This window comes from Barbatula barbatula (genome assembly GCF_947034865.1).
Source record: "Barbatula barbatula genome assembly, contig: SUPER_23_unloc_1, whole genome shotgun sequence".
NCBI classification, from domain to species: domain Eukaryota; kingdom Metazoa; phylum Chordata; class Actinopteri; order Cypriniformes; family Nemacheilidae; genus Barbatula; species Barbatula barbatula.
The window spans coordinates 41,139-59,589 of record NW_027636902.1 but is presented as its reverse complement, the minus strand read 5'-3'; the positions used below and the strand labels follow the sequence as shown (position 1 = coordinate 59,589).

General features: G+C 47.3%; 1 protein-coding gene across 1 annotated transcript; it reads right to left on the bottom strand.

Moving 5' to 3' along the window:
• Nucleotides 1-238: 238 nt before the first annotated feature.
• Nucleotides 239-16,076, bottom strand: LOC306889108 (uncharacterized protein). The gene is made up of 3 exons (XM_079488370.1): nucleotides 16,046-16,076; nucleotides 5,600-5,664; nucleotides 239-2,496 (listed from the first exon to the last, which is right to left on the bottom strand). Exons 2-3 carry the CDS (start codon nucleotides 5,626-5,628, stop codon nucleotides 993-995), a joined length of 1,533 nt encoding a protein of 510 aa, XP_079344496.1. The 5' UTR covers nucleotides 5,629-5,664; nucleotides 16,046-16,076; the 3' UTR covers nucleotides 239-992.
• Between the last annotated feature and the right edge of the window lie 2,375 nt (nucleotides 16,077-18,451).

Sequence of the window (18,451 nt, the reverse complement as noted above, 5' to 3'; positions counted from 1 at the left end):
TTTTACACATGGCTTAAGAGTATTATCAATTGGCAAGATGAGGACGGTAATCCAAAAGGGTAACTTTGAATAAATCACACAATAAAGACAAACACCACAAGCACACGAAACAAAATCACTATCGGACCAAGGAATAGGGCAAAACACAGGGCTTAAATAACAAGGGAATAGAATCAGACGAAGGACTTATTAACTAACAATGAACACAGAAGACAAAACCAAACTGAAGACAACTGTTACAGATGTAGACATGATTTATTTATTGCAAAAGCCATTTTAAAAAGGTTCAATGACTATATAAAGAATCACAGAATTTATGCACCTTTTATTGCAGATTGTGAAGGCCTGCATACCTGCTTTTTGTGTTGGTTTGTTTGTGTAGGTTTATTCTTTGTCTTTTGGGGCAGTGGTGCTGTCCATAGAGGAGATTGAGGACCCCTGGGAGCAGAATCTTCTCTCCTAATAAAAAGCTTCCTCCTCTTCATTTAAGAGAACCCCATTCTTCCGTGCATCGCTTTTATAGATTATTCTTTGCTTATAAAAACAAATACAGCTAACTCATATAAAAGATGTCCAACATATGGTTCCACTGTTTCTCATGCCCCCTTGGTTTGAAAATATATTTTTTTGGATTATATATACACTATGAGAGTTAATTGTACCTTATTAAAAACTGCTGATTTTGCCTTTAACATAGTGGAATTTTCTGCATCTATAGTTTATATAAAATATTATATACAGATACTGCAGAAGATTGCTCTGGTCAAATCGGTCATCCTCATGACTCCCTGCAGCAGGCCTATGGCATGTTCACACATATGAGCAGGAACGCTGGGCATCTTTTCTCTGGTGTTTTTGTGTAAGGAGTAGGGGGAATGTCACAAAAATATTGCAATCGATTACAGTGGATCAGGTTGCCCAAGCTGGTGTGATTTGAGGGAGCACTTACTTGCATGTTTATTGATCTGGGTATACTAAATGAAGCAAATGTGTTAAGCTGTATGTGGTGCTTGATTTTCCCCTGCTCTCTTCTTGATGTTCTCCAGTTCTTCAGCTTTTTCAGGTTCTTTGATTTCCTTCATCTTCTCAATGAGAAAATCAATGTGCTGAAGTGTGAACAGAGAATCAGTGTTCAGAGCGATCTTCTCCAGAACCTCCACACAGTTAAAAGCTTCCATTACCAGCTTGATTTTCTTGTTGTCTAATTCTTGAAGTTCTTCATTCAGCTTGTTGACCTTAGAAAGACTTTTCTCATAATTATCATCATATTCCTTCTTTAAATCTTCATTAATCCTCTTCTCAGACTTTCTCTGTGCTGCATATATTTTATCTTCTTTGACATGTTTGCTGAAGTGGCATTTATTTGTACACACTGTGCAGTGATCATTTTTAAATACATGACACCAGGAGATATTTTTAAACCACCAGCATCCTGGATAGTGACAGTTCTCCTCACAGACGGTGCAGCACATCGCCTGTTTAGCTACAGCAGGATCAATATCAACCTTTACTCTGTAGGACACTTCAACTGTGTACTCAAAGTTCTTATTTTCTTTGTGTTTCTCCAGATCATCTTGAGCCTGTTTCAACTCGTGTTGTTTTTGCTCCATTGTTTGAACATGTGCTTTTTGTTCGGAGATGTTTTCCTCCAACTTTTGCCTTTTTTGCAAAACTTCTCGAGTTGATCTTAAGCCTTTTGTTCTTCTATGTTCAAGAAACGTAAAAAAACGCTTCATTCCATTACAACTGAGGTCCCAGTCTTGATCACAGGACAATGACTGACAGTTGTCAAACAGAAAATAAATGGGCTGGTTCTTCTCATCTACAGCACACATGACTTGAGCTTCTTTGACGGCTGTAAGAGCATTTTGAGGAGGAAGCCCAGTTGAGTGTGTGATGAGTAACACAATGTTTTCTTTAATATCTTCACCCAATAAAGACTGAAAAGCATCAAATATGTATCGCTGACTGTCAGTTAGTCGATTTTGATCTGCTTTAATCACAAAACAAACAGCATCGATTTGCTTCACCACATTATCAGATTTACATAAATGCAGGAAACTCTTGGCGATCTGTTTATCATGCTCAGTTCCTCGAGTGTCTCCATATCCTGGTGTGTCAATGATTGTTAGGTCAAGTGAACTCTCTGGTATATAAAATCCATAGACAGTGATGAGGGGGGTCTGACTGTGAACTGATGTTCTGTCACTCTGATCCTCTGTGATCTCAATCCAGATCTTGTCTTCTCTCTTCACACCACACATGTAGTTGATCATAGTATTGATGAGGGTTGTTTTTCCGGTGCCTGTTTCTCCAACCAGCAGAATGATTTTATGAGATTTATCTGGGTCTCTTTCACCAATGATGATCTTTCTATGTGACTTTGATTGATTCTGATGATCTGATGTTGTTTGCAGACGATATCGAGCAGGATTTCCATCTTTAATTAAGATGCTTTTCTTGATGAGTTCCTCAGTTTTTGCACAACTCATTTCACTGTAGTGTCAGAAAAACATAATAATTTTATACTGCACTTTGCGACATATTAATGTGTATATGAAAAACATGTGTCATTATGTGATATTTGTACGTCCACATTTCACATGGCACATTAATGTAAAGACCAGGTTTTGTAAAGGTTTTGGTGGAGCAATAGAAAAAGTCTCTGTGACTTATGTAACCTCGGTTCCCTTTCTGTCAGTCTCTCGACGTTGTGTCGAACCGACAAATGGGGTTTGACTTGAGAACCCTTCATCTTCTGACTATTTTGAAAAGGCAAATGTAATTGGGGAATTATATTTGCATGCCGGACTCCGCCCCGGATATCTGTCGAGCTCAGGATGAAGCAGACATCGAGATGTCAGCCATGCTCTCTCGGGCTGCCGTGAGCGTTGGGCTGCGGTGCACAACACCGCCTATCCCCTGCGCTTGCGGCTGGATAAGTGGTACATCGGGTCCCAGCGTGATTCCAAGCCGCTCCAGGCCCCAGTACCATTTTTTCCCGAGGTGAATTAGGAGCTCGGTAAGGCACCCCCTTTAGGCGCCCTCCTGTCAAACTGACTCTGTCAACCCTCACTTCCCTCGATGGGGGGGCAGCTAAGGGCTATGTCGATGTGCCACAGATGGAGCATGCTGTCGCGGTGCAATTGTCGGCCACCTGGGGAGGTCGACCTAGTCTTCTGTCCAAAGCTGGTAGGTGTTTGGCATCTCTGGTGTCGAAGGCTTACAATGCCGCGGGCCAAACTTATTCCGCTCTTCATGCCATGCCGCCGGGTAAAACCGAATCAACCATCATGCAGGAACTTCACGCCGTCACCGACCTTTCCCTCCGGGCAACCGAGGTGATGGCGCGGACCCTGGGTCGGACGATGTCCACACCTGTGGCCCCGGAGAATCACCTCTGGCTCAACCTTGCCCAGAGTCGGGACAACGAGACACAACTTCCGTAGCGTATATCAAACCGCCAGGGTGGCATTTGCTCACTGCAGTAAACGCAACTCGCCCGACACCACAGTCCCTGCATGCCACACACATCGTGGGCGACCTGAACCAGACAGCCGACGTGCTCTCTCATTAGTCGGCGCTTTAGAAAGAGTGGCGACTCCACCCCCAGTCCGGCTCATTTGGGTGCAGTTCGGGCGGGCGCAGGTAGACCAGTTGCCTCCCTGAACACCAGCCATTGCCCGCTATGATACTCCCTTACTAAGGACCCCTCGGTACGGATGCCCTAGCGCACAGCTCCAGAGGCCCCCCTACTTGTGGGTTCTGGCTCTCTGGCAGACATCTGTAGAACACCTACACAAGGGTTTACAACCCCCGCATGGAACAGGTGTACGCCTGAGTCGTGCAACTCGTGAGACCGGCGACCGGTAGGGTGTATGCCTGCGAAAGCACCTTCCCCCTCATAGGCGGGTCAGTGCGCTATTCTGACTCACTTCTTTCCCCTCGGATGAAGAATAGGCATTCCATCGATCACTAAGCACTCCATGGTGGCAGGCTGGGCGGAGCAGCCCTGCCTCCTGTGGCCAGGTATAAACTGAGTTATCACGTATAGCTTTAACCGGACCTAATGCCCTACACGAAGTAACCCCCCAGCAGGGCGGTTTCATCTGACGTATTCTCATGAGATGGTTCCCCACGTGGTGACCCATGACCTCCTCCAGCGATTGTGACGGCACAACGTCGAGAGACCGACAGAAAGGGAACGTCTTGGTTACGTATGTAATCGCTGTTCCCTGATGGAGACCGCCCTAGGCGAGGGTCCTCGCGAATCGCAACCATCCAGCCATGTAGTAAGACATCAATTCGTGTCACCACAACAAGAGGTTCTTACTACCGGCCGAATAGGTGGTGGCCTTGCTACTCTAGAGGCGAGGAGGCCACTGACACCGTAAGGAGCCCTGGGAATCGCTACTCCCTCGCCTGACGGGGGGAACCCAACAGAGACCACATCTGCCGAAAGGAATATGTGGAATGCCTACACGGTCTCACAAGTAGGAAGAACTCATGGGAGTAGTAGTGCGCCAACCCAGGGGGTGCACAGAAGCTGTGGAGTCCACCAAGGGGAGGTAACAGGTTAGCCGACAGGGGGTCAGACACTACTCAAGTAGGGAAGTCACTACGTGTGGAGCGATAGCCAAGGTACAAGGGTTCACCTCGTTAGGGAAACTTCTTATATGCTGGGCGTGAATACAAGATGCTCTGCCAGGCTCGTACTCCCCAAGTGTTTAGTGATGGATGGAAAGCCTATACTTCATCCAGTGGAGGAAATAGAGAGGCTGGAATAGCGCGCTTACTTGCCCGAAGAGGGGAGAGTAGTGTTCGGTCCAAGTAGAAGCGCAGAGCCCGTACTGGACACAACAGAGTTGTGGCTAGGGTGCGGCGGCAGATAGACATGATGGGAACACGCCTTGTGCCGGTGTGCCACGCTCTACAGCCTGACTCCCGAGCGGCATGACTGCCGACAAGGATGCTATATGCCTCAGCAGCCTCGGAGTGTTTCAGAGGACCGCTGACTCCAGTAGAAAGATTCGAAAACCGCTCAGCATAAGCCTCGCAGGTTCCAAAGAACAAAAAGGTGAATGAATGGGCACATTCTCCAAGTTCATTGGCCTTTTCAAAGTAGAATTGGAGATGATAGGTTTTCAAGTCAAACCCCATTCTGTCAGTCTCGACAGAATGTTGAGAGATTGACACAAAGGGAACTGGGTTTTTTACTTCATTAAGTTTATCTGCAATTGCTTCAAAATTCAACCCTAATCCAAACAGTTCAAGTTATGTATGAGGATTTTTTTTTATTTGTCAACTATGTTTGCATTTAATCAAAAACATATGACAAGAAAAGGCAATAATGAAGCCCCATTTCTAACCCCACCCCTAAACCTAACTGACACTGGTGCACGTGAAGATTGTACAATGAATACCACTTTACAAATTCCTACTAGATAGCCTTGTAAAATAGACTTGAATTGCCTTGAGCATGTGTTGGTTTTTGCTGTCTGTGTTGTTAACTGATCATGTTTTCTTAATTTGATGATGTATATTGTATTTGCATGTGTTGTGTTTTTTTTTGCAATGCGGTTTGTTAGGATGTTTATACCTGTTTGAGAAGCGTTGACAATCTGTCATGACTGTTTCCAGGTCAGACTGTTTTCAGGTTTGATGCTACAGATTTAAATAGACATTAAATCTAAATTAGGTCTTGACACATTTTGAACAATCACAAGCCATTTTATGCAAAATAGCAAAATCTATTCTATAGAAAAGAATGTAATATATAAAATGTCAATAATTCTATGACTCTATGGTACGGTTGCACCAACAAGGATTAGTCTTAAATCTAGATTAAATCAAGGTTTATGTACTAATTATGTTGCAGCGAACTGTAAACATTGCTTAAAAATAATCAGATTTATATTTAATACATTTTTGTTTTATGTTTAAATTTTGCACTAAATCTAGATTAACTTTAATTTCAGTTAGGGATTAATTTAACTAATAAACTACTGAGGAGGATTAAATAATAAAAAACACATATCTGTCATAACATGTGCAGGAAAATAATCAGAAACAAAAACGTCATGTCATGCTTCAGTGATTAGTTTTTTTGTAAATAAAAATGGAAATTAAAAAAAACCTAGTCTTGGCTTGGCGGTTGGATATACTGGGTGGTCGGCTTATGTACAAGCACAAAATCTGTGATTAAACAGAAAAGACCGACATCCTGAGAAGAGTAGTTATTTTAGTGGTACTAGTGACCAGGGACACCGGTTTTGTGGGCACCCTGTCTAAATTGTGGTTCGGTCCCGAAAAGGCTCATCACAGCTGATGGTGCTGCCACAAACAGCCCTGAACACAACCGAGGACAATCCCCAGAAACACTGCACTATTCTTTCATATGTCTGCTCCAGTCGCGAGGTGCAGGAAAATGATGCGGCTAAACTGTCATATTTTTTACTCTATCACACGCTGTAAAATCATCAAAGCTGTTGATTTAATACTGCTACAACAATCTGATGACAATCTGAGGGTATTGTTGGTGTGACAGCCACCCATGTGTTCTGAGTCCGTGCGTGTGTGCCCCGCCCCTCGTCATCTCTCATTACCTCACTTGCCTTGCCCTGCCCTGCCTTGCTACTCCCCAGTCACTGATGTCTTGTCTCGTTTAGGCTCCAGAGCTACTAGATGTCTGCACGGTGTTCTCCTTCTCCTCTGCCTTCAGATCGCTGCCCCGACGGCCATGGATCTCTTTTGTCCTCGCCTGTTCTGGGATCGCTCTTCTCCTCCACAGACCTCCTGGCATTGCTGCTTCTCTCGACCCCAAAGACTCTGCTTCACCAGCTTCTAGGTAACCTCCCTTCTGGTGGTGTGTGGGCTCCACTCTCCTCTCCTATTTTGTTGGATTATACCGTTCTGCCTTGTGGATTACTTAATTGGATTTAACTGTTGCCTCAGTTCCCCGGTGGGCCGTTTTCTCCCCAGCCCCACAATCAGTCCAGTGCCCATTTGCCCACACCCCTGGCCAAGCGCTCGAGGCTATTTGAATTCTGATCCTCCTGCCTGGTCTTGCTGTCTGGACTCTTCTGTGTCTTCTGTTTTTCTGAGCTGTGAATAAATAACTGCATTTTATCTCCTTTCCTTGAATTTATTTGTGGAGCACTGCACCTGGCAAACGGTTGAGGACTTCTCTCAGCAGTTCTCGATGGTAAAGAAGCATTTATCACATCCTGCCCTGCTGCTTCCTAGCAGCCCCGCCTCTCTTCAACATCGCCCCTACCCAGGCAGCCCCCCGGAAGAAGACGTCAAAGAGGAGAGCACCATCTGGTCACCAACCACCGTGAAAGCATTCCTGACGGGATGAGCCCAGGGAAATCGAGACCACCACTGGGCTCGACCCCAGCCTCTCCAATGAAATTGGCGAATGAAATTTGCATGCCGCTCATTCATTCACCTTTTGTTCTTCGGAGCCTTCGCATCTGATGACATTCTATGAATTTCCGAATTCTACGACGCGGTGCAGCGGAGATTCCCCTGGGCGTCCTGGCAGTTCCAGAGGTGTTTTTCTAAAAGAGCAATTTCTTCAGTGTGGCATTGCCCGCTGATCTCTTGGGATACACTCATCGAGGACTCATCGCTGGGAGTGCGGTCCGTCTCGGCATTCGTTCCAGTTCGCCAGACCTCCGCCGAGCTTCGGGCATCCTCTTACCTCAGCAGAGGCAGGGATGTTCCTGTGCTCCAGGCCGGGGCTGCCACCCCTCTGGCGAAGGCAATCGAACCGTTCCCTCGGCCGAGATGTCCAGTGGCTTCTACAGCCGCACTTCATCATCCCCAAAAATCAAGCATCGTTTAAGTTCAGGCAGGTCACGTCAGTTCAGATCGCTCCAGCTGACAGTCAGCAGCTCTGACATGCACCAATCCTAATCCGACACACACCACAGCGCAGCATTTAAATTCCCATTCATTCCGTATCACAGCCTCGGCGGTTCCTCGTTTGCGGTACACTGAAGCAATCTCAGTTGCATGATAAGTAAGATACTGATAAGCAATACGTTGCAATGAGAACACCGTTAATTTATACAGCAGTTCTCGTTTTATTGGCATTTATGTCTGCTCAGGATTCCGATGATGATATGCTCCTCCCAGAGGATACCGGGGAAATATGCGATACAGACGACAGTCCGTTTCGCGTCAGGAGGAGAAGCTCTCATTTAGCTAGTAAAAATCCTACCCAGCTCATCTCAGACTGGCCAGTCGAAAAGATCCTAGCGACTCTATGTAGCCTTAATATCCAAGCTCCTCTCGGAGTCGAACACAAGGAATTATTCGATTTCTTTTTGGAATGCATACCCGAAACTCCATTGACGCCCGCAACACGGCTCCAGAAAAACCACCGCAAAAAGGAAGCGGTGTGCCCGTTCTTCTGCCGGACATACACCAAAAAAGCGCGATTCAGAGAAAGTCGGCAATGCCTCCGAGGACCCTGTGATGAAAGCTCTTCAAAGCATTCAGCTCTCTCTTTCCGACCTTAACGGCAGGATACAGGTACTGGAGAGTCGGCTTTCACCAAACTCAACTATCTGCTCTTCAATGCCCGCCATTCACTCGGCGGTAGCAGTGCTCGACCCCTCCATGGCTGATCCATTAGGCACGATACCACGCAGGTCGCTAGCAACGGCACTTCCAGCCCCCATCATCGGAGCTCCTTTCTTTCCTCCAGCCGCTGCAATATCACCCCACCTACGCATGCAAATCCTCGCAGGAATCGACATTAATTTGGTTAAAATTTTGCTTTGTTCGGACAGTCAAGACAAACACCTAGTAGACTGTGGAGACATTTCTGTGCTTTTGAAAGATAATGATCATAGACTTTCTAACTGCTTAACCATGCCAGAATTAAATGTTGCTTTTGGAATCTACAGAGATGTGATTTGCGAAATTCATCCAGAGCATAGCTCCGAGCTAGGCACGTATTTAGCCATTATTTCTGACCTCGCCATGTCTTACGGCGGAACCTTGTTCTATGAGTACCACAAATCTTTTTCAGCAAAATCCGCCATGTATATTCAAAGGTTTAACCAAAGGCTAGACTGGTCCGTGGTAGACTAGGCTTTAATTAGCAGACATTTTACCGGCCATCGTGCCTTATCCTGCTCATTATGCGGGTCGTTCACGCACAGTCCTTCCCTGTGCCCGAGGTCCGCTAAACCATCTCATTCAGGCAGCATTCCAAAAGAGGTGGCCAAGGAGAAGGTCATCCATACTCCTATGTGTTTCAATTTCAATTAAAATGTTTGTAGATTTCCTAATTGTAAATGTATTCATGCATGCAGTTATTGTGGAGACGGGCATCCGAAGGCAATATGTCCACGAAGATCCCGTCCACTAAAAAAGAACAAATAAAGCCTTCCACTCCTGTCAACATTCCTGAACTCGGCAAAGCATTAACGAAGCATCCCAACTGTTGTTTCGTCACATATCTATTAAATGGACTTCTTCACGGTTTCTCGCCGGCTTGTCGAGTCTCCCCAAATCTTCTCACAGCTCACAGGGAACCACAAGTAGTCGATAGTTTGTTGACTAAAGAGATCGAAAAGGGTTACATGATCGGACCTTTCGACTGCCCTCCCTTCCATACATTTCGAATTAATCCTATAGGCATAGCCACAAGAAAATATTCGGGAAAAAAGCGTCTAATCATAGATCTGTCAGCCCCTCATGACAACGAACATGTTCCAAGCATCAACAGCTTAATACCTCTCGAAAATGTTTCTCTGTTTTACAGCACAATCGATGACGCAATTCAGTTGATTAAAACGGCCGGAAAGGGTGCCTGGTTGGGAAAAGCAGATATTGTCGATGCCTTTAAAGTCATGCCACTCCATCCGTCGCAATGGCATTTGTTCGGAGTTAAATGGCGTGAGAAAACCTTCTTTTCCGTTAGACTCGCTTTCGGATTCCGCAGCAGCCCACGTATTTTCGATACATTATCAGAAGCACTATGTTGGATTTTGTTAAATAATTGTAAATTGCCGTTCGTGCTTCATTTGCTAGACGATTTTCTGGTCGTGGATTATCCCCACTCCTCGCCAGAGCGATGTATTAATACTTTTAAAAGAACATTCAGCAAATTAGGCGTTCCTTTATCAGAAGAGAAAACTATCGGCCCAGTAAACTTCATCGACTTCCTCAGAATTAGTTTAGATAGCAATCTCATGCAAGCTTCGTTGCCCCTCGATAAACTACAGCGCATCAGAGAGACAGTGAAGGAAGTTACACGTCACGAGATTATTACAAAAAGGGAATTACTTTCACTGCTCGGACATCTTAATTTCGCCATGCGGATCATTCCGCAAGGTCGCTTTTTTATTTCCAGGCTTCTAGATCTTTCAAAAACCGTCCCCAAATTGCACGAGCCCATCAAGCTGGATTCGGGTTGTAAATCCGAAATGCAATATTGGTCATGGCTTTGCGATAATTGGAATGGGATCCAATTGGGATCCTATGTTCTGTCAAGAGCAAGCCACCACCTCGTTTGCTTCCCGTTCTGTGACCGCAGCGGCTACGGCCCTGTCGTCAGCGGTGGCGAGCAGCGAGGGTGATGTGGGGATTATCGTGAGCGTTAATCCGTCAGCCGGCTGGCTCGCGGACCGCTCGCGCCCCGTCTCGCTTGTTTAGCAGTTCCCCAAGGATGGTCCTAAGCCATCTTATTCCTCAGCCATGCGCTCGGACACGAGCCGTGGAGATGAGGTGTCTCTTGCAACATCGGAGCGCGACCTGCTAGCATCAGACTCTGGCGATTCCCTGAAGCTCCCTCCCTCGGGAGGTCGAGCACAGGTGAGAGCAGACGTCAAGATGTCAGCCATGCTTGCTCGGACCGCCGTGAGCGTCGGGTTACGGTGCGCCGCAGCCCTGGTGCTCGCGGCTGGGTACTTCGCACATTGGGCCCGGGCGCGACTCCAAGCCGTGCCCGGCTCAAGTGCCAAGTTTTACCGAGCTGCATAAGGAGTTCAGTAAGACCTGGAGCGTCCCCTTCGGCGCGCTTCCGTCTAGCTGACTCTATCGCCCTCTCTTCCCTCGGGGCGGGGAGGCAGCTAGGGACTATGTCAATGCACCCTGGGTGGAGCATGCAGTCGCGGGTATCCGCAGACGGCGGCCACCTGGGGAGCTTGACCTAGACTCACCGTCCAGGGCATGTAAGGTCTCGACATCTCCGGTGTTGAGGCTGGCAGTGCCGTGGACCAAGCTGTCTCCACTCTTACGCCATGGCCATCCTGCAGGCCAGGGAGCTAAAGAGAGCCCCACGGGGTAAGACCGACCCAAGTAGTGCCGCCGCCGACTGGCCCTCCGGGGACCGCGGTGGCAGCGCAGGCTGGGTCGGACGATGTCCACATCAGTGGACCGGAAAGATGCCTCGGACCCAATCTTGCGCAGGGGGGCGATGTCGAGAAAGGCCACTTTCCCGACTCCCCTCTTGCAAGGTCGGCTGATTGGTGGCGCTGTCAAGGGCTGCTCCAGCAGCCTTTTGACAGTGTAAAAACAGACCGGCCTGCTGTGACCCGGCCGCCTTTCGGCCGTCGAGGTCCCGCACGTGGTCTGCCCCCAGCAGCCCTGGCCTTCTCCAGCGTCGACTCCGGTTCTGGTGCCCCCGCAGGTGGCCCCCCGGAGGAAGACGTCGAGAGAAGGACCACCTAGAGAGATTGAACCATCGGGCCCGACCCAGCCTTGTTTGCTGGATGGTCGGACTGGGGCGGTCCCTGCCGCGTCCCAAATACCTTCTGGGCCCCTTCGGGGGCCTAGTGCCCGCCTACTCACAAGGAGAGGTCTCTCTCTGGGTCCCACTTGCAGCCGCTCTCACCCTCTGAAAGATGGTGTTCGGCAACTCGACGTTGCGTCGTGGCGTCACGCAATGACGAGTATAAAGCAGCCCTCAGCACTCTCGCTTCGACGGTGCGTCGAGCTGCGCCATCGCCTGGCAGGTGATTTAGCGGAGCCGTTCCCCCCGGGGGTACCAGCACTGCTAGTCATTGAACCAACCCCCGCGGGTTGATGAAGCAGATCGCAGCCCCCCCCCCTGTGAGGTCCCTGGGTGCTTCGCTCACGAGCACGCACAGTCAGTGCTGAGCTGCTTGAACTTTCAGGCAGCAGCCAGGGGTCCCCTGAAATCAGTTTCAGAGGCTCCTGGGCATGGTGTCCTCGGGGGTGGCCTGTCCCCCTCGGGTTGACGCACATGGGACCGCGACAGCACTGACTACAGAGATGAGTTCCCTGGAGAGCGTGGCACACTGGCAGTAGACGTATCGTCATTACGCCTGCTGCCGTCGCATCCTAAAACCCCGAGCAGGTCTTGAGGCCGGTCGTGGTAACGACAGATGCCTCCCTACGGGGTGCGGGTGCGGTGTGCAACGGGCGCGCAGTGTCGGGGCGCTGGACGGGCCGCCGCCTGCGTTGGCAGATCACTGCCTTCAAGTTGCTAGCTGTCCTGCTTGCACTGATGAGGCTCCGGCCTCTCGTGCAGAGCCAGCATACTGGCCCGGACAGCACGACCGGCGTAGCGTACTAAACCTCAGGGTGGCATTCGCTCGCTACAGTCATCGCAACTCGCCCAAACGCCTCCTCCCGTGGAGACAGCAGGTGGCAAAGCCCCTGCAGGTCACATGCCCACCGGGTGTCCTGAACCAGACAGCCAAGCGCTCTCTCGTCAGTTGACGCCTCGTGGGAAGTGACGACTCCACCCCTGGTGGAGACAGCAGGTGGCAAAGCCCCTGCAGGTCACACGCCCACCGGGTGTCCTGAACCAGACAGCCAAGCGCTCTCTCGTCAGTTGACACCTCGTGGGAAGTGACGACTCCACCACTGCGGCCGGCTTGGGTGTGGTTTGGGCGGGCACAGGTGGACCTGTTGCCTCCCTGAACACCACCCAGTTCCGCTGGGCACTCCCGAGGCTCCCCCCTCGACACGGAGGCCCTAGCGCGCAGCTGGCCGCGGGACAAGCGGAACTACGCTTCCCCCCAGTGAGCTTCATTGCGCAGGTCCTGTGCAAGGTCTGGGAAGGGAGTATCAAGTGCTGCTAGTTGCGCCGTACGGGCCCAACTACACTTGGTCCTCGGAGCTAATACTCCTGACGACAACTCCCCCTGGCCAAATCCCCTGGCGAAGGGCCTACTCGCAGGGGATGGACACGTTGTGGCATTCGAGCCGGGCCTCTGGGTCTGGCTCCTGGATGGGACGAGGAGTTCCTGGATGATCTACCCCCCACAGTGGTGGAGACTGTCACTCAGGCAAGGGCCATGCCCACAAGGCTGGATGCCTTTAAGTGGCGCCCCTTCTCGTTCTGGTGCTCCTCTCGAGGAGAAGACCCGCGGAATTGCTCGCTCAGGAACGTGCTGTCCTATTGCAGGAGAGGCTGGGGAGTAATCTTCCCTTCAGCATTGGAGCGTGGGTACCCGCTGTCGCGGTTATCACGTACCAGTTGCTGGTGAGCCTCTGGGGCGGCATGAACTGATTATTAGGTTCCTCTAGGGCGCGAGGGGCTAAGGCCTCGTCCGCGCCCCGTATCCTCTTGGGACCTTAAGGTGGACCTTTGGGTCCCCTTTTTTTCGGGCCCTGCGGAGAGCCCCCTTTCTCGTTCTGCGACGGGGGTTGGCTCTCCTGCTGGGGCTCGAGTCCATCCAGAGGGTGAGGCACCTGCAAGCATTCCGTGTCCACCGATTGCCAAAATTCAGGCCCGGTGACTCTCACGTGATCCTGAGACCCCGGCCGACTTACGTGCCCAAAGTTCCACCGCCCCCTTTGGGAACTAGGTGGTGAACTTGCAGGCGCTCCCACACCGGGAGAAAGACCCAACCTGTACGTGGGGTGTCCAGTAAGCGCATTGCGCCTCTACTCGAACCACACGGAGGGCTTCAAGGCCCTGAGCAGCTCTTGTCTGTTTTGGAGGTCAGCAACGGGAGTGCTGTCTCCGAGCAGAGTTGTCGCGCTGGATCGCACACGCCGTCACTACGGCGTGCCGATCCTAGCCCGTGCCCATTTGAGTGACGGTACACTCCGCTCGCGGTGTGGCCTCCTCGTGGGCATCGGCTCAGTGCGCCTCTCTGGCAGACATCTGTAGAGTTGCGGGTTGGGCTACGCTATACCTCGCAGAGGCTTGCAACCTCCATGGGGAGTCGGCAGCTCGAGTCTTGCCAACAGGTGAGACCAGCAGTCGTAGGGCGTACGCCTGCGCATAGCGCCATTCCCCTTCTTAGGTGGATCAGTGCGCTATGGGCTGCCTCCCTTCTTTCCCCAAGGGTGAAGAATAGGCAGTCCCGCCATCCATCAATAAGCACTCAGGGCGGCGGGCTCGGCGGAGCAGCCCTGCCGCCTATGGCCGGGTATCAAGCTGAGTTATTACATATAGCTCTAACCGGACCTAGTGCCCCACACGTAGTAACCCCCCACTAGGGTGGTTCCGTCTGAGATGTCGTCATGAGATTGTTCCCCGCGTGGCAACCCATGACCTCCCCCAGGTGGACATCCACCTTGCGGCACTCCGCACATACCTCCGATGAGTTCTCCCCTATTTGGTGAGACCATGTTGGTGTCTCCACTGTATTCCCCCCTATGGTGGGAAGTGGTCTCCGTAGCGCACGTCCACATTGAGGGAACAGCGCTTACCCAGTAGCCCTACGATACTGGACGGCTTCTCGTTTAGAGAACAAGGCCTCCGTCTGTGGTGGCCGAGGGCAGGGGCTACTCATCTTTGCCAAAAGCTCTGGGAGCCCTGCCTGCCCACTGGAAGGTTACAATTTCGCGAGAGCGCTTACGTCTGACTCGCCTAGGCCGGTCAACGTCGCTTCGCTGGAGATTGTGACGCGGCTAGTGCCGTGGCGTTTTCAATAGGAACCCCATCTGTCGGCTTCGACACAACGTCGAGAGACCGACAGAAAGGGAACGTCTCGGTTACGTATGTAACCTCTGTTCCCTGATGGAGGGAACAAGACGTTGTGTCCTTCATGCCACGACAATAGCCGTCCGCTGCAGCAGTCAAGAGATGCTCTCAGGCTCCTCAGCACAAAAGGTGAATGAATGAGCACGCCGGCTGCCCTTTTATACCCGGATATCCGGGGGCGGAGCCCGGCATGCAAATTTAATTCGTCAATTTCATTGGCCTTTTCAAAATAGTCAGAGATGATTGGTTCTCAAGGGCGAACCCCATCTGTCGGCTTCGACACAACGTCTTGTTCCCTCCATCAGGGAACAGAGGTTACATACGTAACCGAGACGTTACATACGTAACCGAGACGGTTTCTTTAACATGCACAAACAGTTTGTTTCCTTTTTTCAAGACAGTGCAACTGTTTTGTAACACCAGTAACACGGCGGACAAAATAAATGGATACGGTGGTTTAAATAAAGGTTAACATTTTTATCCACGATTAGTTCATGTCTGTTAAAAATTAAGTAGTGCAATGCATTTTGAAATAAAATAAAACTAGAGTCAACATCAGCTCTAAACTCTCTCTACTTTAATCCTTGTTGGTGCAATCCACACTATAAATAATTAAAAAACAATTGTTTTAAATAGACATTTTTTCCTGTAAACACAGAACAAAAATTCATGCCACACTCAACCTTTAACTTTTAACATGCAAGCTGTTGATTCCATTAAATAAAATCTAATTAATTTAAATAAATGTTGTATTGCAACATTTTGTTGTTAATGCTGTATTTTAGGAAAGAACATACTTGACAAAAGATAAACTTTCATTGTTTTAACAGAAAAACTCTTTGCACTCTTTATACTCTTTAGAATGTTTTCTTTCTTGAGAGCTGCCAAACAGTGTTTTGCTTTTTTGTAATAATGACAATCAAGATCTATTTGATTTTATTTACAATTTTTTAACTGCTTTTTTAGTTCTCCCACATTACCTGACTTGAATATAATATATACAGTATATATTAAATATCCTTAATTCACAAAGTCTAAAGAATGTCGTCGAATCTGAGATAATTCAGTTCAAGGTCATAATGTTTTCAGAGCTTAGTAAAATGAATCTACAATACTTACAAGGTTATCTGTTTTTCTTCCTTGTCCAACTAACACACAGTTAGATTCCGACTTCATTTATATACTGAAGACAACGCCCATTTTCTGAAAATCATGTGATTTAGGAGAAGACGTGTTTATCCTTACTAGAAATCCATGAACATTTTCTTTTATAGGAGTAGATAAAGCATTCTGTTTAAAAAATATGTATGTTTTTATTGGTATAATTACTGTAAAAAACTAAACATTTCTATTATTTAAAAGTTAATGTATAATAAAAAAAATATATGTTCTGTGTTATAATGCTATACCTACAATAAAAAAGAGGACAATTTCACAAATGTAATGGTAAACCAAGAGTATAAAAAGGGAAAATGGTAATTATATCTGTAAAAAATGAAAAATTACTTGCAGCTTACTGACTTAACCCTGTAATTCCCCTGTGAAAACACTCTTAATGTATGGTTTCCCTACAGTAAAACTAATACCTACAGTTTTTTTCTACAGTATACATTAGTGTAAAGAAGCAGTAAATAATTGTTAGTTAACTGTCAATTTACAGTGATTATATTTACATTTACATTTAGGCATTTGGCAGATTTGCATTATCCTTTACGTTTATACACAGGTATCTGCAATCCCCTGGGATCAAGCCCACAACCTTGCGTTGTTAACACAATGCTCTTACCACTGAGCTACAGGAAAGCTATATTATATTAAAAATATGTATTAATATTTAATATAATTATATTAATTATTAATACAAACAATTTGTAATAACAAATATCTACTAAGTAAGTAATAATTACTCAAATAAAACAAAACATACTGTAAGGTCTTACTTGAGCAAACAACATCATTGCTAATTGGCTTAAACTTTTACATTAAGGTGCATGTGTAAGTACAAGTGGGAAAATTACAAATACATTTCAAGAAACCAAGTTAACTGCAAGATGGAAAGAAAACTGGCAACATCTTCAACAGTCAATTTTGAGATGCTATGTAATTCCAGACCTAAACCAGGACTTAACCACTGAAAAGGCATCCAAATGAAAAATTTAAAACACTTAACCTTCAAAAACTAGTTACAATTACATTTAATATTGATTAACATGCATAAGGAAATATTGTAATATCAGATCCACGTCTTTCGTCTTCTTTCTCTCCATAACTGATACCTATATGGCTGTAAAACAAAAACAATAGTAAAAAATAAATAATACAAAACATTTAACCTACAACTGTTGTGATTACTTGCATGTCAATAGTTTACCCGAAAATGAAAATTCTGTCATCTGTTACTCACCCTCTGGTCATTTCAAACCCTTTTGACTGACTTGTGCAGAACACAAAAGGAGATATTTTTAAGAATGTTGGTAACCAAACGATGGTGGCACGCATTCACTTGCTTTGTATGAGTGGTGGCACCAATGCAAGTGAATGTGTGCCACCGCTGTTTGATTACCAACATTGTTCAGAATATCTTCTTTTATCTTCTACAGAAGAAAGAAAGTCACACAGGTTTGAAATGTCAACAGGGTAAGTAAATGATGACTGAATTGCCATTGTTGGGTGAACTACCCCTTTCAGATTTTACCTTCTAAAAAGTGTAGGTACTTTTGACAACAATACTTGGAACAATATGGGTGGCAAAGAGAAGCAGTGAAAACGTGTGCTTCATTACCTTTAAATCTTCCAAGGGTTCTGAAAGTCATTCAGGTCTGACAGGGATGGAAGGAGTTTAGGTGGTAAACTGTACGCCTTGGTGCTTTGGACCCACTTCATTGATTTATACCCACCAGGCTCCTGTTGTCAACAAAACAAAACAACAAAAATGTAAAACCTTCCTTGGCTTGGAAAATTTTAATAAACTATAAATTGTTAGAGATGCAGAAAGTGTGTGTGCGTGTGTGTGCGTGCGTGCGTGCGTGCGAGAGAGAGAGAGAGAGAGAGAGAGAGAGAGAGAGAGAGAGAGAGAGAGAGAGAGAGAGAGATGAAGAAAACGTGTGTACATGTGAGTGTTAGAGATGCAGATTGAGTGTGTTTGTGAGAGAGAGAGAGAGTTTGTGAGAGAGAGAGAGAGAGAGAGAGAGAGAGAGAGAGAGAGAGAGAGAGAGTGTATGATATGCAGAAAGTGTGTGTGTGTGTGCATGTGTGAGACCATATGTCTTTTGTATTTTGGTAGTGGTCTCTTTCTGAAAATAAGTATTAGTAAGAGAGAAAAAGAAAAATAATAAGCCAATAAAACATTTCAAATCATTATTTCGAGTACAATTGATGGCAAGTAGCTGACCAATAGGCTGATTTCACTCTGCTGCCATGTAGAAAGCGAAAACGAGGCAAATGTGGGAAGAAAACCGGAGTTTAGTTGAAAAGTGTCTTTCCGTTTTTTACCCACCTCTTAAAATAGCGATCATTTGAAATACA